Consider the following 22,912-nt stretch of genomic DNA (forward strand, 5'->3'; position numbering starts at 1 on the left):
TTGAGGGTTTTCCCCCTCAACTGCTATTTCAGGTAATTACAAGTATTTCTATGAAGAGACACATCTGTAGACAATGTCTGCAAACCAACTTATGGAATGAAATAAGATATATTTTTTAACCACAGGCATTTTAGAAAAAGAGGAGGAAAGTGCTCTTGCTTGCCACTGCTAATGGAAGTCGGAGAAGAATTATACATTAAATAATCCCACAGCAAACTGCACACATTAAATCTCAATGAAATTATTCCACAAGCAGTAAAGCTATTCACACCTAATATATGCAAAAATGTCAAATGCACCACTGGACATTATATGCAACAGGAGAACATAAGATAAAAGGATGAATCAAGAGAATGAATGATTTTGATAAAAAAGAGGTTGGACAAAGGAGCTATATGTCCTTTTTAATGGTACCTGCTCACTCCCTACTCTAAATGCCTCCAAAGTCAATGGCCAAGTCCAGTAAAAGAAAAATAGAAAAAAAGGCTGCTATACGTTCTAGTGAGGCTGACGAGATGGCTAGAAATCTATAGTTTCCAGGTGACCCTTGCTGAAACACTAAATAAGTGGGAAGGAAGAAAATCTATAGCAAATAGAAAGGAATATATGAAGGCATGGCTGGTGTCTAAACATTGACTACCAAGACAAAGGCTAGAGAGAAGCAGGAAAGAGGGTTTTTGCCTCCCAACATTTCTGTCCATCTCCTCCCCTAAAAACAATTCGGTACCTCACCTCTTTTGCAGTTCTTTGTAACCTTTAGTTCTTCTGCTAGTCCATTTAGATGGTCACCTTAATAATCTCCTAATATTTGTTCATCACTGCTGATAATTATTCATTGAAACAACTCCGTCTGCTAATATACATTAGCTTTCTCTCATAGTAATACATTCATCATGTGCTCCCCTGATTTCCTTATGCTTTTTTTGGCTCTCTTACTTCTAAAACTGCTGCCAACTAACTTCTCCATTAACTTCTTAGTTTGTTTCTCCCAAGCCAAATCTCTCATCAATAAAACCATTTGTTTGGCTTAGTTGTCAAATTGCAAGACTAGTATTGCAGAACTGGAAGGGGTACACATTAAGTGGTCAAGATTTGAAAAGTATACCATAATTAAAAGCTATGTTTTGTGATCTATGCATGTGAATGCCTCTACAGATTGAAATCTATGCTTAAATTTAAGACTTTGTGATTCTGACTCAGTTCTTTGGATTGGTTAATGGATCAACAAATATTTACTACACGCTTTAATGGGCCTATTACCATACATAAAAATAAACAGTCCAGAAAGTTAAACAAGACAAGATGCATACCTGAACTCTCTACAAAGGAGAGGATAAATAAGGCGTTTAAAGGAATCATCCAGTGAGTTGTATAAGATCTTCATTAACTCTGGCTTTGCAAAGCCACGTGGTCTCCACCTGCAAAAAAGAAAAGCCTATACTAAAACTGATGTAACAATAATAAGGCCATAAAAGGGCTCCTGGAAGAGCAGAGAGAGAGTGGAAAAGAAAAGGGGGGAAGAAACTTTACTGAATCCAAAGTAACATAATCTGTAAGGAGAGACAGTGATGTCTGAAAATTATTACTATGACATCTGGAGTTCTTATTTTTAAAAACCTGGTAACCATGGTAACACATAAAACTTAAGGGAGGAAAAAACTTTCCTATTCTGGGGAGAGTCCCCAAGGCATTATTAATAATGGTAAAAATTTTTAAGATATAAGAAAGTCACCAAAAAATTACTGAACCACTGCTATAGACTGAATTATATCCCCTAAAATTAGTATGTTGAAGCCCTAACCCTCAAATCGGATGATATTTGGAAACGGGGACTTTGGGAGGTAATTAGGTTTAGATGAGGTCATGAGGGTGGGGCCCCCATGAGAGGATTAGTGAGTGCCTTAAAAGAAGAAATATCAGATACCCCCTTCTCTCTCCCCCAAGCCAGGTGAGGACATAATGAGAAGGCTGCTGTCTGCAAGACAAAAAGAGGGTTCTCACCAGAAACCAAATCAGCCTGACCTTGATCTTGGACTTCCAGCCTCCAGAACAGGGAGAAAATAAATTTCTGTTGTTTAAGCCACCTAGTCTATGGTATCTTGTTATGGCAGCCGAAGCGAAGACAAACACTATGTCCTTCTTTTCCCATTTCTTAATCTCTTCCTGAGTGTTAAAGTAGATTGAGCAAAGGAGAAACTCCATTTTAACCTTTGCCTCTTGTCATCCTTGAGTAGAACTCACTCTATTCCTCAGGTTGTACTGTTCTACTAGGCAGTGTATCTGCATACATACTGATAAATATAAATGCCAGAGAACCCACTGTTAGTAGAAACTGGAGAAAGAACAGTAAGAGAAAAACACAAGCTAAAAAGGACAAACAAATTCAGTGCTACCCCTTCTCTGCGTTCCCTACATCTACAGCATCTCTGCCCGTGTCCTTCAATGGCTCTTGAATAGAAAACATTAATATTTTACCAGTGGTTCCTAATAAACCATTAATATACTTCAGGGGCACTGTCATCTCCCTTACTTATAATGTGATACACCAAAGGCTACATAATAATAACTAATTGAATCCCTTCCATAGAAGGGTATTATTTGAGTATAGTTTTGTTTTTTAATTTGAATGAAAGTGCTTTTAGGCAGGACATACATCCTTCCTTCCATCCAAATCCTTGTTTCTCCCTACTGTCACCTATACCTGAGGGCATGAAACGTAGGGAGAACTAGGATATGAATTAGAAAGTTATTATTATTATTTTGTTATGTTACAGGCATACCTTGGAGATATTGTGGGTTTGGTTCCAGACTACCAAAACAAAGTGAATATCACAGTACAGTGAGTCACATGAAGTTTTTGGTTTCCTAGAGCATACAAGAGTTATGTTTACACTACAATATAGTCTATTAAGTGTGTAATACCATTATGTCTTAGAAAACAATGTACATACCTTAACCAAAAAATAATGCTATTGGAAAAATGGTACCAATAGACATGCTCAACACAGGGTTGCCACAAACCTTCAATTTGTAAAAAAAACAAAAACAAAAAAACCCAATATCTGCGAAGCACAATAAAGCAAAGTGCAACAAAACTTATAGCTGTGTTGTTGTTATTAATTGGGGAAATTCAATGTCAAACAAAGACATCCCAGAAGAAACATCTGAGACGGCTTTAAAAAACTGAATTGTGGTTTACCAAGTAAGACAAAGGAATAAAAGCATTCTGGGAAGAAACCATACCATATGTAAAAGCTTAGAGGCATGAAAGAGCATGATAAGCTCGAGTAACTAGAAGCAGATTAGTAATACAAGGGCATAAAGCTTCAGTATCAGGTTGCGGGGTAGATGAGGCTAGAAAGTATGGCAGTAGCCAGATTACTGAGGCTCTTATCACCATACTCTGGAGTTTGGCCAGTTAGGAGAGAACATAGCCCTGGGTCATGGGACAATACACTAGGAAAAGAGTCCTTAGAGGCAGGAAGGCCCTAATGGAGTGATTCTTATAATGAATGTATCTGATGTCTGCTGGGGGGTCATTCCCTTTAAAGACAAACCAAGGTTTCCACATTGCTTGTAGGAAAAAAATGGAAATCTTTAACATTAGATACCCAATTTCTCTGGAAGCCCCAGTAACCTTCCTTAAACCTCAAGGTTCTCCTGTGGCGTAATTGCTCACCTCCCTGGAACAGAGTGCTGTGGGTCTATTTTATAACTAAGGATGCCTCAATTATACCCATTCACAGTGACCTTTAGACCACAGACCCAGCTATACTCACTTCCTGCATTACAGAAACTCCTTTTTCTTCCTCACCCCACAGCACTCTTGACTGGCTTCCTGTGATCTATTCATTTAGCACTCGAAGGGACCTGAAACAGTATAGCAAAGCCACAAACTTTATTACTTCTAAACTTAAAGGAAATACAATGGGTTTCCCTTACAGGGTATCATTGTAAAACTTGATTCTTCCTCTAATTCAATAGTTAAACACTGCTGAATGAAACTAAGAAGGACCTCACTTTAACTAAATTTCACAGTACAAAATACATGCTATGTAAGATGTGCACAATGAAGCATACAAATTAAGACAGAGGTCACAAACTCAAATACCTACGGGGGGTCAGGAAAGTACTGTAAACAAATGAATAAGACCCAGGGCCTATACGTATGTTTTTGACAGAGACATGCTTTATTCACCCATTACAGACAAAGAAATATTCTCCACTTTGGCAAAGAAATATGCTCCCCCCCATTCGGTTTCTATAGATAAAGATAGGCTCTCTCCATCTAGCTTTCATTTTCCCACATTTAAAATAGAAACGGATACAGGATATAGTTCCCCTTAAATCTACCACAAGAAAAAAGCAGCACCATTTAGTGTAGCATTTTCTCAAAGTGATATGACAGACATTTGGGGACAGAATAATTTACCTTACAAGACTATCCCATGCACTGGCACTAAAAGCTAGTTTTAAAAAAGAAAAAAAGCTAGTAGCCAGCCTCAGTCATTCATTTGTTATTCATATAATATCTGATAAATTAAATTTTTGATTCAATTATCCTTAATGAACAAAATATTTCAGATATACTATATACAGTATGTTTCTGTTAATTCATTTTTCATAAAAGAAAATATACTCTTTATAAAAGATTCATATGGTACAGGATTACAGTAAAAGTCTCTCTCCCCAGAAATAATCACTATTAATAATTCTTATGTACTTCCCAGATATTTCCTATTTAAACATACACAACATATGTACTTTTTAAATTAAAAAAATTTTTTAAACATCTTTATTGGAGTATAATTGCTTTACAGTGGTGTGTTAGTTTCTGCTTCATAACAAAGTGAATCAGCTATACGTATACATATATCCCCATATCTCCTCCCTCTTGCATCTCCCTCCCTCCCACCCTCGCTATCCCACCCCTCTAGGTGGTCACAAATCACGGAGCTGAGCTCCCTGTGCTATGCAGCTGCTTCCCACTAGCTATCTATTTTACATTTGGTAGTGTATATATGTCCATGCCACTCTCTCACTTCGTCCCAGCTTCCCCTTCTCCTCTCCGTGTCCTCAAGTCCATTCTCTACGTCTGTGTCTTTATTCCTGTCCTGCCCCTAGGTTCGTTAGAACCTTTTTTTTTTTTTAGATTCCATATATATGTGTTAGCATACGGTATTTGTTTTTCTCTTTCTGACTTGCTTCACTCTGTATGACAGACTCTAGGTCCATCCACCTCACTACAAGACACTATATCCATTGCCTGTCACTGTTTTTGTTTTTGTTTTTTTAACACAATGGACATCTTTCCATTATCAGTACATATAGATCTCAATATAGCATTTTAAAAAAGAATATTCTGTAAAAATCTATAAACAGACCTGTTTTGGATGCACCACCTACAGAACTCATTCTTCACTCCATCAGAAATGTTAACCTTGACCGTCAGTATCTTCAAATTTTCTCCACGGTTAATTGCCAGAATCTGAGTGCAAACATATATGGCAAAGACTGATGATCCACAGAATATATAAATGATCAATTTAACCAGTCAATATTTGTGAAACAAACTGGGTGGTTATCCAGTCTAGAGCTATATCAATTTTGTATTCATTTATTTACCAAGAATGTATTCAAAAATAATCATTTCTTTATATTTTTTTCAAGTATTTTCAAAATAAAATACAGGTACAAAGCCTATGATATTCACAGGAAGAGATAGTGTTGATCTAAAAATCTCATTTCAGATTCTACTAATTGAAAGTCTTTGATCATCTAGAGTTAGAAGGATATACTTTTTATATTTGTGAAAAAACATTACTAAGATAAATACAAACATCGAAATTTCTAAGTGGAATATTTAATAACTACTGTTATCATTTATTGAGCACTTACTAATTGTCAGGCCCATCTAAGCACTTTAAATACATTAACTCATTTATCTTCAAAGCCACCAGTGATGTATGTATTAACATCTTACTCTTATATGATAATTTTTCTAAGACTAACTTGTCCTAAATCACAAAGCTAGCAAGTAGCAAAGGAGGAATTTAAATGCAGATCGACCTGTCTCTGCTTTTAATTAATATATTAAAAGAACAATTGTTTTAAAACACATTAAAAATACTCCTTAAAGAAAAGCAAACAAACCTAAAGCAAGAAGAAGAAAGGAAATAATAAAGAACAGAGGGAAAATTAATAAAAGAGAAGAGAAAAACAACAAAAAATATCAACAAAACCAAAAGTTGGTTCTTGGAAAATATCAACAAAATTGACAAACCTTTCACTAGACTGACCAAAGAAAAAAGGGAGACATTCCAGTTATCAAAATCAGGAATGAAAGAGGGGCCATTAATATGAATGTTATAGAAATAAAAAGGATCATAAGAGAATACTATGAACAACTGTATGCCAAATTAGATCACTTAAATAAAATCAACAAATTCCTAAAAAGACAAAAGCTTCTAAACTAGAATAAAAAAGAAAGAGAAAATTCAAAATTATCTATAAAAAGTAGAGATAGAATTAGTAATTTTAAAATTTCCCACAAGGAAATACCCAGGCTCATATGGTTTCACTGCTAAATTCTACCAAACATCTAAAAAAAAGAATTAATAGCAATTCTTCATAAACTCTTCCAAAAATACAATAGAAGAAAAAACTTCCTGACTCTATTTACCCCGTTCTTGCAAGAACACTGCAAGAGAAAAGTAAAGACCATTGCCTCTTATGAATATAGATGTAAAATTTCTCAATAAAATACTAGTAAACTAAACCCAGAAACATATAAAAAGAATTACACACAAGGATCAAAAGGGATTTATTCCAGAAATGCAAGGTTGGTTTAACATCCAAAAAAGAAGTAATGTAATACATCATAACTATAGAATAAAAAACAAAAATTACATGATCATTTCAATAGATGCAGAAAGAATATCTGAGAAAATTCCAGCAGTTGTTCATGATAAAAATACTCAAGAAACTAGGAAGAGAAAGCATATTCTGAATCAACATGATAAAGGGCACATACAAAAACTCCACAGATAACATAATGTTTAATAGTGAAAGACTGGATGCTTTCCCTCTAAGATTACAAGGGTGTCTCCTCTTGCACTTCTATTCAACATTGTACTGGAGGTTCTATCTAGGGAAATTAGGCAAGAAAAAGAAATAAAAGGCCTCTAGATTGAAAAGAAAGAAATTAAAACTATCTCTATTTGCAGATACTATGATCTGTATACAGAAAATCCTAAGGAAACCACTATAAAACTATTAGAACTAATAGAGTTCAGCAAGGTTGCAGGATAATCAATTTCTACACACTAGCAATAAACATCCTAAAAATATTTTTTAAAAATTCCATTTACCATACCACCAGCACAAATAAAATACTTTCCAATAAATTTAACAAAAGAAGTTCAAAATTATACACTGAGAACTATAAAATATTGTTTTTAAAAAAAATTGAAGAAGACCTAAATAAATGGAAAGACATCCCAGGTCCATGGATCAAAAGCCTTATTAATATTGCTAAATGGCACTAATCCCCAAATTACTTTATAAATTCAATGTGATCCCTATCAAATCCCAGCTAGCTTCTTTGCAGAAATTGACAAACTAATTCTAAGATTCATATAGAAATGCAAGGGACCCAGAATAACTAAGTCTATTTTGTAAATAAAGAACAAACCTGGAGGAGTCCCACTTCTTAATTTCAAAACTTACTACAAAACTACAGTAATCAAGACAGTGTGGTACTGGCATTAGAGATAAACATACAGATGAATGGAATAGAATTCAGAGTCCAGAAATAAATCTATACATCTACCATCAAGTGAATGTCAACAAGGGTGCTAAGACAATTAAATGGGGAAAATACAGTCTTTTCAACAAGTGATGCTGGGACAATGGATGGCCAAATTCAAAAGTATGAAGTTGGACAGCTTCTTCACACAATACACAAAAATTAGCTCAAAATTGATTATAGACCTTAATATAAAAACCAAACCTATAAAATGCTTAGAAGAAAATACTTGAGAAAATCTTCATGACCTTGAGTTACATAAGGCCTTAGGTAAAACACCACATGCATAATCAACACAAGAAAAAAATAAATAGATTGGATTTCAACAAACTTATAATTTTTATATCTCAAAGGATACCATCAAGAAATTGAAAAGAAAGCACTTAGCACAGGAGAAAAGTTTTGCAAATCATATATCACATAAAGGACTTATATCTAGAACATACAAATATCTCTTATAACTCAACAAAAAAGACACAACCTAACAAAAATGTGCAAAAGGTCTAAAGAGATATTTTTTCAAAGATATAGAAAGATATAGAAATGTTCAATAAGTACAGAAAAGATGCTCAACATCATTAGTTAGAAGAGAAGTGCAAACCAAAACAATAATGAGAAATCAGTTCATACTAAAATGGCCATAATCAAAAAGATAGACAGGGACTTCTCTCATAGTGCAGTGGTTAAGAATCCACCTGCCAGTGCAGGGGACACGGGTTCAAGTCCTGGTCTAGGAGGATCCCACATGCCACGGAGCAACTAAGCCTGTGTGCCACAACTACTGAGCCTGCGCTCTAGAGCCTGCAAGCCACAACTACGGAGCCCGCAAGCCACAACTACAGAGCCCAAGTGCCACAACTACTGAAGCCTGCATGCCTAGAGCTAGTGCTCCACAAAAGAAGCCACTGCAGTGAGAAGCCTGCACACCACAATGAAGAGTAGCCCCCGCTCGCTGAAACTAAAGCCCACGTGCAGCAACGAAGACCCAATGCAGCCAAAAATAAAATAAATAAAATAAAATTTATATTAAAAAAAAAAGATAGACAATAGGACTATCTTGAGGACGTAAAGAAGCGGAACTCTCATAAACTGCTGGTGGGAAGGTAAAATGGTATAGCCACTCTGGAATACAGCAACCTTAATTTATATAAATTCTAAAGGTATTTTTAAGTAAAATGTTCAATATAGAACAAATCCTCAAAGTTTAAAAAATTACAGATACTGGGGCTTCCCTGGTGGCGCAGTGGTTGAGAATCTGCCTGCCAATGCAGGGGACATGGGTTTGAGCCCTGGTCTGGGAAGATCCCACATGCCGCGGAGCAACTAGGCCCATGAGCCACAACTACTGAGCCTGCACATCTGGAGCCTGTGCTCCGCAACAAGAGAGGCCGTGACAGTGAGAGGCCCGCTCACCGCAATGAAGAGTGGCCCCCGCTTGCCGCAACTAGAGAAAGCCCTCGCACAGAAACAAAGACCCAACACAGCCAAAAATAAATAAATTAATTAATTAAAAAAAAATTACAGATACTTAAAAAAAATCTTTACATTTGAGAAATTTCTAAGGTAAACATTGGCAGAAATAAAATAATCACTTAAAAATAAACTTTTAATACAAAATAAACTTTACTTTGGACTGGACAAAATCTTCAATGTCTGCCAGCTCTCTGAAATAGTGAAAGGAACACTGAACAGTAAATAAAAGTTCTTCATCCAAGAATTTATCAGTAATAAATTCATTCATGCAGAATACAATATTATACGGGAAAAAGAGTTATTTAATTCTGATTTATATAAATACACTATTAGGGACTTCCCTGGTGGCGCAGTGGTTAAGAATCTGCCTGCCAATGCAGGGGACATGGGTTTGATCCCTGGTCCGGGAAGATCCCACATGCCGTGGAGCAACTAAGTCCGTGCGCCACAACTACTGAGCCCACGTGCCACAACTACTGAAGCCCATGCGCCTAGAGTTCGTGCTCCGCAACAAGAGAAGCCACTGCAATGAGAAGCCCACGCACCACAACAGAGTAGCCCCCGCTCGCCGCAATTAGGGAAAGCCCGCGCACAGCAATGAAGACCCAATGCGGCCAAAAAAAAAACCCAAATAGGGTTTCCCTGGTGGTGCAGTGGTTGAGAGTCCACCTGCCGATGCAGGGGACACGGGTTCATGCCCCAGTCTGGGAAGATCCCACATGCCGTGGGGCGGCTGGGCCCGTGAGCCATGGCTGCTGAGCCTGCGCGTCCGGAGCCTGTGCTCTGCAACAGGAGAGGCCACAACAGTGAGAGGCCCGCGTATCACAAAAAAAAAAAAAAAAAAAGCCCCAATAAATAAAAATATAAATACACTATTATATCAAAATATATTATTGGAGGGTGCTTTTTTTTCCACCATACCTAGTAAAGTCATAGGTCAAACTTTAAAAAATCCTAACATAGAGGATCCATGGTAGAAAAGGGAGTGGAGTAGCAGAAACAGAGCTTGGGGCAAAAACTGAGGTTGAAAGTAAATACAGAGTTAAAGCAGAATTACTGTAGATGGCAGCACTGAATGTGAAACAGGTATTTTAAAAGACAAAGAAAGTGAGACATCAGTGAAAGAAGCTACAAAAAAGAATGGGAAGGCTGAGTTACAAATTCATGTGGTGGAAAGGAGCACATTAAGGACCAATGTGGAGAAGAAAGAAAACAAGATGCAGCTAGAAGAATTAATTTAGTAGACAGCTATAACAGCTCTTCCCACAGCATTTGGAGAAGGAGTTCCAGGTACCGTTGTTCCTTTACCACTGTCTGTCATCATTCTCCCTCACGTCTGTATTCTGGGATGCTGTATGCTGGGCTATCTAGGTGAAAGCTGAAAAAGAGAGTCTGGAGTCAGGGACATGAGGCCTTAGCACTACAGGGATTAAAAATCTCTCTTTGTGAGCTGGTATATCATCACTCTAGCCTGCAAGATAACTAGAAAGTTCTTCTCAAAACACAGGTCTGTTTTTCAAAACTGACATTTCCCAAATGTTCTACCCTCTCAGGTCTTAAGACTGTCACACTTAGAAGCCTGTGTCAGTCACAAACTTAGATTCAACCACAAACTAACTCAGAATGCCACATGTGCTAAGCACACTAGTTAAAATGCAGAGACTAAAATGTTTTCAAGCGAATACTAGAAAGACTAAGTTTTAATAGAATAAATGTATTCATATTTTTCCAAAGTTGCAATAAAATTAAATCAAATAAAGAGAGAGAAAATCCAGCAGCAAAATCATTTCTGCAAAAGGAATTTTAGTATTTTAGTCACTGGTTTTATTAAAAATTCTTTTTCATTAGGCTCTATCAGTAGATAGTAGCTAGGTAAGTAAAATTTCACTCTTCTAACAATTTTTCCAATTATCAAAAGTATTCAGGGCCTCCCTGGTGGCGCAGTGGTTGAGAGTCCGCCTGCCGATGCAGGGGATGCGGGTTCGTGCCCCGGTCTGGGAGGATCCCATGTGCCGCGGAGCGGCTGGGCCCGTGAGCCATGGCCGCTGGGCCTGCGCGTCCGGAGCCTGTGCTCCGCAACGGGAGAGGCCACAACAGTGAGAGGCCCGCATACAGCAAAAAGAAAAAAAAAAAAAAAAAAAAGTATTCATTTCACCCCATATGCTACAGTGTACACAACAGTAAAAAGAACAACTTAGATATAATAGTGAAACACTTCAAAAGTTCAGCAGCAGGGACCATGTCATCTACATACCCCAAGTAGGCACCAATACATAGTAAGTGTTCAAGAAGTATTTGTAGCATAACTGAAGACTCTTCATGTTATGTTACACACACACACAGAGAATAATAACATACCTTTTCATATCTATACCACCGTAAGTTTTTTTAATTACATTTTTAAGGAAGATAACTAAACATTATCAATGAAAAGTGACACATTCTAGTCTTTTTCATTATCCTCTCCTTATAACAGTAAAATTCAGAAAGGAAGAAAAAGTAAATTTAAAAAATGATTCTTTGAGGAATTTCAGGTTTAAAGAACACTGGCAGGCCCCTCATTCTAAATCCCCCCCCTCATACTCCTATAACACCAATAAAGTGAATAAATAAAACAACACAGGACCCACATCTTCAGCATTTCTAAGAAACAGAGAATTAGATTGGCATCTGATTTCAAAAACAAGCAACAAAAAAAACTTGCAAAGTAAGACAACAACAGAGCAACATGTTTGACAAACTTAAGGAGAGAAAGTGCAGACAAAAATTATACTGGGCTTCCTTGGTGGTGCAGTAGTTAAGAATCTGCCTGCCAATGCAGGGGAAAAAAGGTTTGAGCCCTGGTCCGGGAAGATCCCACATGCCACGAAGCAACTAAGCCCATGCACCACAACTACTGAGCCTGTGCTCTAGAGCCCGTGAGCCACAACTACTGAAGCCCATGCACCTAGAGCCTGTGCTCCGCAACAAGAGAAGCCACCGCAATGAGAAGCCCATGCACTGCAATGAAGAGTAGCCCCGCTTGCCACAACTAGAGAAAGCCCACATGCAGCAACGAAGACCCAACGAAAGCAAAAATAAAATAAAAAATAAATAAATTTTAAAAAATCATTGATTAAAAATATATATATTTACTGAGCTAAGCTATCCTTCAAGTATCAAGGACATAGGAAACAATTGTGACCGTGTAAAAACTCAGAATATTACAGGCATATCTCGGAGATATTACAGGTTCAGTTCCATACTACTACAATAAAACAACATCACAATAAAGCAAGTCAGACACATTTTTTGGTTTCCCAGTGCATATAAAGGTTATGTTACACTATACTTTAGTCTACGTGTGCAATAACATTATGTCTAAAAAAAGAGAGGTACATACCTTAATTTAAAAGTGGCTATCATCAAAGAGAACACAAATAACAAATGTTGGAGAGGATGTGGAGAAAAGGGTATCCTGTACATTGTTGCTGGGAATGTAAATTGGTACAGCCACTGTGGAAAACAGTTTGGAAGTTCCTCAAAAAACTAAAACTAGGGCTTCCATGGTGGCACAGTGGTTACGAATCCGCCTGCCAATGCAGGGGACATGGGTTTGAGCCCTGGTCCGGGGAAGATCCCACGTGTCACAGAGTAACTAAGCCCGTGAGCCACAACTACTGAGCCTGCCCTCTAGAGCCCGCAAGTCACAACTACTGAACCTGCGTGCCACAACTACTGAAGCCCATGCACCACAACTACTAAAGCCCGCACACCTAGAGCCTGTGCTCCGCAACAAGAGAAGCCACTGCAATGAGAAGGCTGCGTAACACAATGAAGAGTAGCTCCTGCTCACTGCAACTAAAGAAAGCCCATGCTCAGCAACAAAGACCCAACAGAGCCAAAAATAAATAAATAGATTAATTAATTAATTAAAAAGCAAAACAAAACCTAAAACTAGAACTACCATATGACCCAGGATTCCACTCTTGGGTATACACCCAAAACAAAAACACTAATTTGAAAAGATAAATGCACCCCAATGTTCATAGCAGTATTATTTACAATTGACAAGATATGGAAGCAACCTAAGTGTCCATCAACAGAAGAATGGATAAAGAAGATGTGACAGATAGATAGATAGATATAGATACACACTGTGGAGTACTACTCAGCCATAAAAAAGAACAAAATTTTGCCATTTGCAACAACATGGATGGACTTGGAGAGTATTATGCTAAGTAAAGTAAGTCAGAAAGAGAAAAACAAATACTGTATGATATCACTTATATATGGAATATAAAAAATACAACAAACAAGTGAATATAGCAAAAAACAAACAGACTCACAGATATAGAGAACTAGAGTACCAGCGGGGAGAGGGAAAGAAGGAGGGGCAAAGATAGGGTAAGGGGATTAAGAGGTACAAACTATTAATATTATGTATAAAATAAGCTACAAGGATATACTGTACAACACAGGGAATGTAGCAAATATTTTATAATGACTACAAATGGAGTATAACCTTCAAAAATTGTGAATCGCTATACTGTAACCTATAATTTATATAATATTGTACATAAACTATACTACAATTAAAAAATTAAAAATAAATTTTAAAAATTAAAATTAAAAAATACTTTAATGCTAAAAAATCATAGTCATCATCTGAACCTTCAGCAAGCCATAATCTTTTTGCTGGTGGAGGGTCCTGCCTCTGTGTTGACAGCTGCTTTCTGATGGGGTGGAGGCTGCTGAGTGCTGGGGTGGCCGTGGCAATTTCTTAAAAGAAGATGACAATGAAGTTTGCCGCATCGACTGACTCCTCCTTTCAGGAACAATTTCTCTGTAACATGCAATGCTGATAGCATTTTACTCACAGTAGAATTTCTTTCAAACCTGGAGTCAATCCTCTCAAACCCTGACATTGCTTTATCAACTAAGTTGATGTAACACTCTAAATCACTTGTTGTCATTCGAACAATCTTCACCAGGAGCAGATCCCATCTCACAAAACCTCTTTCTCTGCTCATCCTAAGAAGTAACTCCTCATCAATTAAAGTTTAGTCATGAGATTTCAGCAATTCTTTCACATCTTCAGGCACCAGTTCTAATTCTAGTTCTCTTGCTTTTTCCATCACAGCTGCAGTTACTTCCTTTACTGAAGTCTGGAACCCTTAAAAGTCACCCATAAGGATTAGAATCAATTTCTTCCAAACTCCTATTAATATTGAAATTATATCTCTTCCCATGAATCACAAGTGGTCTTAATGGCATCTAGAGTGGTGAATCCCTTCTAGAGGTTTTCAATTTACTTCGCCCAAATCCATCAGAGGAATCATTATCTATGGCAGCTATAGCCTTATGAAATGCATTTCTTAAATAATAAGACTTGAAAGTCGAAATGACTCCCTGACCCACGGGCTGCAGAATGGATGTTGTGTTAGCAGGCATGAAAACAACATTAATCTCATTGTACATCTCCATCAGAGCTCTTGGGTGATCAGGTATATTGTGAATGAGCAGTAATGTTTTGAAAGGAATCTTTTTTCCTGAGCAGTAGGTCTCAACTATGGGCTTAAAATATTTAGCAAACCATGTTGTAAACAGATGTGCTGTTATCCAGGCTTTGTTGTTCCATTTATAGAGCACTGGTAAATGAGCATTGGCTTCAATTTCAAGTCACCAGCTGCATTAGTCCCCAACAAGAAAGACCCTATCCTTTGAAGCTTTGAAGTCTTGAAGCCAGGCATTTTACTCCTCTCTAGCTATGAAAGTCCTAGATGGCATCTTCTTCAAGTATAAGGCTGTCTCGTTTATAATGAAAATCTGTTGTTTACTGTAGCTACCTTCATTAATTATCTTAGTTAGACCTTCTGCATAACTTACTGCAGCTTCTACATCAGCACTTGCTGCTTCATCTTGTACTTTTCTTTTTTTTAAATAAATAAATATTTATTTATTTATTTACTTACTTACTTATGGCTGCGTTGGGTCTCCATTGTTGCGTGCGGGCTTTCTCTAGTTGCAGCGAGTGGGGGCTCCTCTTCGTTGCAGTGCACGGGCTTCTCTTGTTGCGGAGGCTTCTCTTGTTGTGGAGCACAGGCTCTAGGCACGTGGGCTTCAGTAGTTGTGGCTCATGGGCTCTAGAGCGCAGGCTCAGTAGTTGTGGCACACAAGCTTAGTTGCTCTGCGGCATGTGGGATCTTCCTGGACCAGGGATTAAACCCATGTCCCCTGCATTGGCAGGCGGATTCTTAACCACTGTGCCACAAGGGAAGTCCCTCACCTTGTACTTTTATGTTATGGAGATGGCTTCTTTCCTTAAACCTCACGAACCAACCTCTGCTAACTTCAAACTTTTCTTCTGCAGCTTCCTTACCTCTCAGCCTTCATAGAAGTGAAGAGAGTTTGGGCCACGCTATGGATTAGGCTTTGGCTTAAGGGAGTGTTACAGCTGATCTGATCTTCTATCCAGACCACTGAAACTTTCTCCATATCAGCAATAAGGCTGTTTCACTTTCTTATCATTTGCGTGTTCACTAGAGTAGCAGTTTTAGTTTCCTTCAAGAACTTATCCTTTGTATTCACAACTTGGCTACCTATTTGGCACAAGAGGCCTAGATTGCAGCCTATCTTGGCTTCTGACATATCTTCCTCACTAAGCTTAATCATTTCTAGCTTTTGATTTAAAGTGAGAGATGTGCAATTCCTTCATTTCACTGAACACTTAGGGGCCACTGTCGGGTTATTAAATGGCCTAATGTCAATATTATTGTGTCTCAGGGAATAGGGAGGCCCAGGAGGATAGAGACGGAGGGAACAGCTGGTCCGTGGAGCAATCAGAACACACATAATACTTATCAATTAAGTTTGCTGTCTTATATGGGTGCAGTCATGGCACCTCAAAACCATTACAATAGTAATGTCAAAGATCACTGATCACAGATCACCAGAACAAATATAATAATAATGGAAAATTCGGAAATATTGAGAGAATTACCAAAATGTGACATGAGACACAAAGTCAGCAAATGCTGTTGGAAAATGGTGCCAACAGACTTGTATGAAACACAGTTGCCACAAACCTTCAATCTGTAAAACACACAGTATCTGCAAAGCACAATAAAGCAAAAAGCACTATGGAATAAGGCACACCTGTACTGTACACATAAAATCTTCCTGAGAAATATACAAGAGCAGAGGCCAGCAAACTATGGCCCATGGACCAAATCCAGTCTAACATCTGTTTTCATAAATAAAATTTTATTAAAACACAACCATGCTCATTCATTTATGTATTAGCTGTGACTGCTTTCGTGCTGCAATGGCAGCTGTGTAGCTGCAGGAAGAGGCATCTAGCTCACAAAGTCTAAAATATTTTCTCCCTGGTCCTTTACAGAAGAACTTTGCCAACTACATACTAGACTAGAGAATAAGCTTCAAACAGCTTAAAAGAAGACTGGAAAATTTTGGCAAAAGGACTAAGGGCAAGCATTTCATGTAATTTTAGGGCTAAGAGTAAAACAAGGGTGAAATCAATTTCCATTAAGAAAATACAGGTTGCAATCCTGATACCAAAGTAGACTTCAAGCTAAAAACCATTAAACAAGATAAAGAAGGACGGTTCATAAGGTTAAGGCCACATGCTGGTTTTGGACTAGAACAGGAGAATACACACCACACTTTAAAGATGCTGTTAGGTGTGACATCACCAAAGTGGTGGAGTAGGGAATTCCAAAACTCCAAACCTCTACAAAAGCAACAAACTGGCAAAAACTGCCAGATTCAACTTTTTCAGAACTCTGGAATCTAATCAAAAACTTACAACAATCAGAGGAACACTTAAAGAAGAAGCTGCAGAATTTTGGTGAAAGAGCACTTTTCACTTACCCACTTACCATCCTCCACTCTGCAGTTCAGCAGTGGCAGTGAAGATAACAGCCTACTTTTCTGGTGCAGTCTGCTAGTACCAGAGGGAGCAATATGGACCTTATTCTCAAAAGTTTGTGATTACGTGTTTGGATCTGTCTCATGGCTCCCTGATGGTTTGGCTCAAGGGCTTGCCTTTGTTTTGCTTGTCTCAGAGCTTCCCCAGGAAGCTCCTGGGTGGCATTTGTTCAAAGCATTTAAAGGCAATGTGTTAGCTGCAGTTTCAAGGGATAAGGGATAACACTTGGGGATAAGGGATTATAGTCAGGGCAACCATCAGACAGACCAGAAAAACCTGGGAAGGAAGAGGCTAGTAAAGGAGATAATTGAGAGGAAAGGGGCTTTTTAAAATTTCCACATATTTTAGGAAATCTAAGAGGTCATGCACACATTCAGGACTAGACAGACACCTGCTCTGAAAAGACCTGGGAAGACCTTAAGTTTTCATTTCTGTCTGACCTTTGAGCTCCACACAAAGACAAAGTGAAGGCTAAGGTAGAGTTGTAAACAGCCTCGCTAAGCATTGAAGGATGCCCCAACATAGAGCAAATATGCAGGACCAGGAAAGTTGTTATTTGTTTTGGCTCTAGGAATGAAGGAAATCTCTGTCAAGTAACTAGCTGTCCACTAAGCTAATAGACCAGGGACTTCAGTGGCCAAACATGACAAAGAATACAGACTACAGAAACAGTTTAGAAGTCGCTAAATAAACCACAAAACCACACAACAGCAACAACAACAAATGCCGGGGAGGGGGGAGAATCTGATTTTCAGTGTTGCCAACTTATAATATTCAAAATGACAAGTTTTAACAAAAAATTACATGGCAGGCAAAGAAACAAGAAAATATGACCCATTTACAGAAAAAAGAAATTAACAGAAACCATCTCTGAGGAAGTTCAGACTTCGGCATTACTAGACACACTTTAAACTGTTTTAAATATGCTCAAAGTTAAAGGAAATCACAGTCCTAAAGGAAATCATGAGCATGTTATCCCAACAAATACAGAATATCAATAAAGAGCTGGGTATTATAAAAAAGAACCAAAGAGAAATTCTTGAGCAAAAAAGTACAATGACTGAAATGAAAAATTTACTAGAGGGGTTCAATATTTGAACAATCAGAAGAAAGAATCAGCAAACTTGAAGAAATGTCAAGTGAGATTACATAGTCTGAGAAGAATTTTAAAAAAGAAAAAAAGAAATAAACAGAGGCTAAGAGACTTGTGGGACACTCTCAAGCATGCCAACACACATATAATGGGAGACCCAGGAGAAAAGGGCTCGAAGAATATTTGAAGAAATAATGGCCAAAATTTTCCCAATTTTGATCAGAAACATCTAACTACACAACCAAAAATCACAACAAACTCCAAGAAAAAAAAACTCAAAGAGATCCACAGCAAGACAAATTATAATCAAATTGTCAGAAGTCAGAGAATCTTAAATGTAGCAAGAAAATCAAGTGCAATCATCATGTGCAAGGGCTCAGTGAGATTAACAGCTGATTTCTCGTCAAAACCATTAAGGCCAGAAGATAGTTGGGTAACATTCAAAGTGCTGAAAGAAAAAACTGTTAACCAAGAATTCTATATTCAGAAAACCTATGTTTTGCAAGATAAGAAAATTCTGGAGATTGGTTGCACAATGTTAATATACTTAACATTACTAAACTGTACACTTAAAAACAGTTAAGATGGTAAAGTTTATGTTATATGTATTTTATCACAATTAAAAATAAATTTTTAAAAATAAGGAGAAATTAAGACTTTCCAGATAAACAAAAACTGAGGGAGTTTACTTGCCCTACCTGAAATGTTACAGAAAGTCCTCCAGGCTGAAATAAAATCTAGATAGTAACTCAAAACCATACAAAGAAGTAAAGAATACTGGTAAAGGTAGCTACACAGGTAAATACAAAAGTCAGTATTATTGTATTTTTGGTTTGTAAAAAAAAATTTTTTTCTATATGATTTAAAGCCACATTCCACAATGTAGATATATAACCTATAACTACAATTAGGATAAAAATTAATAAAATGAAATGTGAAATTAAAAGACTGAGATATAATGAGTACGATTTATATAACTGAGATCTCTCATACTTTATTTATTCTAAATCAGTTATCTCTATTTTGTATTTCACATGGAAAAGATCCAGAATTGAGCTCAAATCCAAGCATACTGGGAAGGAAAGTCTAATAAGAAAGATCACCAGCCAGAGAGTCAAGATACCAGAGTGTTATACTGTTAGCCCAGCTAATAAATCTCAGTGTCATTTACTAACTTCTGTGGGTCTTGAGTTCCCCATTTGTCAAATGGGGAGGATATAACAATATTATAAAAATTTATATGAAGGAAGAAAATAGTTGATTGAAAATTCTTTAGTAAATAAAGTAATAAACAAATCTGAGGTATTATCATTATTACTACTATCAGCATGCATAAGCAGTTTTCTTATTTACCTGATGATGTTGGATGTTTCTTATGTTGCACGAAAAATGTTGGTAGAGCAGAAACTTATCAACATCTTTTTCATTTACTTTTTTTGAGGATACCTTTGCGAGAGATGACTGGATACAAATATATCTATTTTGGCACCTGTTCAGATACACAAATATTCAAACATTAAGTAGTTATTAATATGTGCTTTAGTAAAGAAACACGTTACATAGAAAGAAGATTAACAAAAAACTAAATGAGATTTACCAAATGAGATTTTTTTAAAATGATGCTCAACTATAGAAATGTTATTGACCCATCAAAAGGGGACTCCTCGCCTATTCATGCTAGCATAGGTGTTCCAGATCTATTTATATTTCAACCCAATCCTCCCATAAAATGCCTAAATGAGTTCAGATACTATCTGCAGTTATGCAAGAGACTAATAACTCTGGCCTAGATATCATCCTCTTCTAACCACTGAGTTAGGGAGTCAGAACCAATTAAAAGCTAAAAAGAAGGGAAACAAGATGATGTGTCAGGACAGCTTCCAATGACAATTTATGAAACTGAACCAAATTTCAGCAGTATAATTACTTATAAAGACACATTTAAAAACCTGCACAATTCTCCTACTTCAACTCATTCCTGTGAGGGCCACTGAGAAAAAAGAAAAATTCTCTCCCTTACATTAACAAAAACCCTGACAAGCTACAGTAGTCAACCGGTTCATTTTCACCTTTACTCTCCTCTGCACAGCTCACACAGCTAGAGATGTGGAGAGAGAGGAACAGTAGCCCTCTGCCAAACCCTGTCCTCTGATACACAGAAGGAAAGGAAGGACAGAGTGCCTAAAAATAAGGTTTTTAAAATAATATCTTTTTTTAATGAGGCATAAAATCTATAAGCCCAAGTAGGGTCTAGGTCAAAGGGTTTTACTCTCTTATAAATTGGGACTATGATACTATGGATAAGCTGCTCTCTCCATCAGCTAAAATTCATTTTGAGGTCAGCATTTTTATCCATACCTGATATTAAACATTCTCAAGTTAACCCAACCACTGGTAAACATTATAAAATTAAGTGCATACAACTCAATATGTTTAAAAAGCAATGCCACCCATTCTAAATGGTTATGAATCTCTCTGTAGCATATATTGCACAATGCAGTGGTTTATAAACTGTGTTCCTCAGAGGCCTCTGCTGAGATGCTTCAGGGTAAGGAGGATGAACAGGCAGAGTTCCAGGCTCCCTGCCCAGAATTCAATTAAAGCAACTTCACTTTTATCTGTTTTATGTATTCGGGTTCTGTTGTTTGAGCAGAGAGCTGTGCTACTAAAAAATTTTTTTTAATTTTTAAAAGTCTGAAATAAAGTTTTTAATGAACACTGGAGTTAGCACTAACCATGCGACCCTTAACATCATGAGTCCACAAAGCAGAAAACTCTGAGAGTTACTCACAATTTCCGAATGAAGTCAAGCGTGTCTCTGTCTTTAGCAATCATGTCTGCTAAAATATGCTGCACTCCTGTTTCAATATCCTGGAGTGCTGAAAGCCCTTTAGGAGAAGAGTAAGAGGGAAAACAAAGGCAAGAACTACAGATTGGTTTTTAAATCTATAATTAAATCACAATAAATTTATTCCAGTCAAAATAAAACCTTAAGTTGACAAACTTAAGACAGAAAAGTATCCTCTGTGGTGACCTAAATGGGAAAGAAATTCAAAAAAGAGGGAATATATGTATACATGTAGCTGATTCACTTTGCTGTACAGTGGAAACTAACACAACATTATAAAGCGACTATACTCCAATAAAAATTTAAAAAACAAACAAAAAGACAGAAAAGTATCATAGTAGTGACTAGCTTCCCTCAGCAACAAAATCAAGTCTCCAAAAACAATAATACAGGACCTTAACATACCATATAACCTAGTAGTGAAAAATGCAGCTCTGGAGCCAGCTGCCTGGTCTAATCCTGGCTCCACCATCTACCAAATGTATGACCCTGGGCAAGTTACTTGTTCTCTCTGTGCCTCAGTTTCCTATAAAAATGGAATAATAATAGTATCTACTTCATGAAGTATTTACAAAGATTAAGCATTATAGGATTAAGCATTATAGGTTATAGGAAATTTATATTAATAGTCATATCTCAAGGTATAATATTTCATTCCAGTTACAAAAATTCTCCTTTGCAAATAATTTTATTAATATTCCTATTTTGGCTTATGAGACATTTATTCACATTTTCAATGACCTATTTGAATTTCTCAAACCTCAAATGAGCATAAAACAAGAGCCACTGTGTGGTTGCTCATCTTCACAGCTGAACTGTCTACCAATGGTACATTAAGTTCTCTCCAAGTGCTTTCAATTTGCTAGTTTACAGCAGTGTGTCTTGTACATTATGGCCCCTGCAATACCAACTTATACACTGAGAGATCATTTGCAATGCATTATTTATTTCTTTTGTTTTTATTGTTCTATTTCCATTAAAGCTTCTTTTTTTTTTCTCCCATTAAAACTTCAATTACACAAGCACTGAGTATCATAAGTATGTTTTTCTGAGGGTATGGTTTTAGTGAGTAACAAGTACAGAAGACAAAGAGGACAGGACAGACTTACAGAGTAATTAACAAAGAGAAAATGCCTTGTTGGGTTGTGTTATGATAACTGATCTTAACTAATGATGTAACTGCACTTATTCCAAAGAAATTTAAATAAAGAAATTTGGCCACTGAAATTAATAGGAATCCTGTTTACATTTTAAGAGAGTTTCCCTATGAGGGAATTTTCAGGAACAAATTACCTTTGAGAGGTGGAAGACTGTGTATGTAAAGACTTACAACAGCTGTGGTACATGGTCAGCAGTCAGTAGGAGTCTGCTCTTGTGTTAGCTTTCTCACTAGATCAGTCTTTATCCTAGAAAACTACTCACTATGCATTCATTCCTGGAGTCCAAAAGTACCTCACAGCATCATTACCCGAAGTTTAATGAGAATACCAGGGTGAGAAGTCAGTAGTAAACATGGAAACTACAATGAGACCAATTAATGAGAGAGACTAGAAAGAGGAAATTATAGATTTTGCAATTGTAACAATGGGCTTTTGTAAAGCCCACATCATTCAGGGGAATACAATGTGTAAACCTTATGTTATCAAACCTACTTAGTAGGAACTCAGTATGTGTGTGAACTAAGGAAAACTTTGTACCAGAGGAGGTGAAGAATGGAAGGAAAGAAAATAGACCAGAAGAGAAAAATAAAAACTGACCATA

General features: G+C 37.0%; 1 protein-coding gene across 4 annotated transcripts in view; it reads right to left on the reverse strand.

Moving 5' to 3' along the window:
• SRBD1 (S1 RNA binding domain 1) overlaps positions 1-22,912 on the reverse strand; it is a 226,706-nt gene that overhangs the window by 173,536 nt on the left and 30,258 nt on the right. For all 4 annotated transcript variants that reach the window (XM_060117692.1, XM_060117691.1, XM_060117694.1 and 1 more), the window contains exons 8-11: positions 21,095-21,191; positions 19,657-19,792; positions 5,385-5,488; positions 1,311-1,418 (exon numbers count right to left, since the gene is read on the reverse strand). In XM_060117692.1, coding sequence (XP_059973675.1) covers positions 1,311-1,418; positions 5,385-5,488; positions 19,657-19,792; positions 21,095-21,191 — 445 coding nt within the window. The remainder of the gene's footprint in view (positions 1-1,310; positions 1,419-5,384; positions 5,489-19,656; positions 19,793-21,094; positions 21,192-22,912) is intronic.

The sequence above is a fragment of the Mesoplodon densirostris genome, chromosome 14, assembly GCF_025265405.1.
Source record: "Mesoplodon densirostris isolate mMesDen1 chromosome 14, mMesDen1 primary haplotype, whole genome shotgun sequence".
NCBI classification, from domain to species: Eukaryota; Metazoa; Chordata; class Mammalia; order Artiodactyla; family Ziphiidae; genus Mesoplodon; species Mesoplodon densirostris.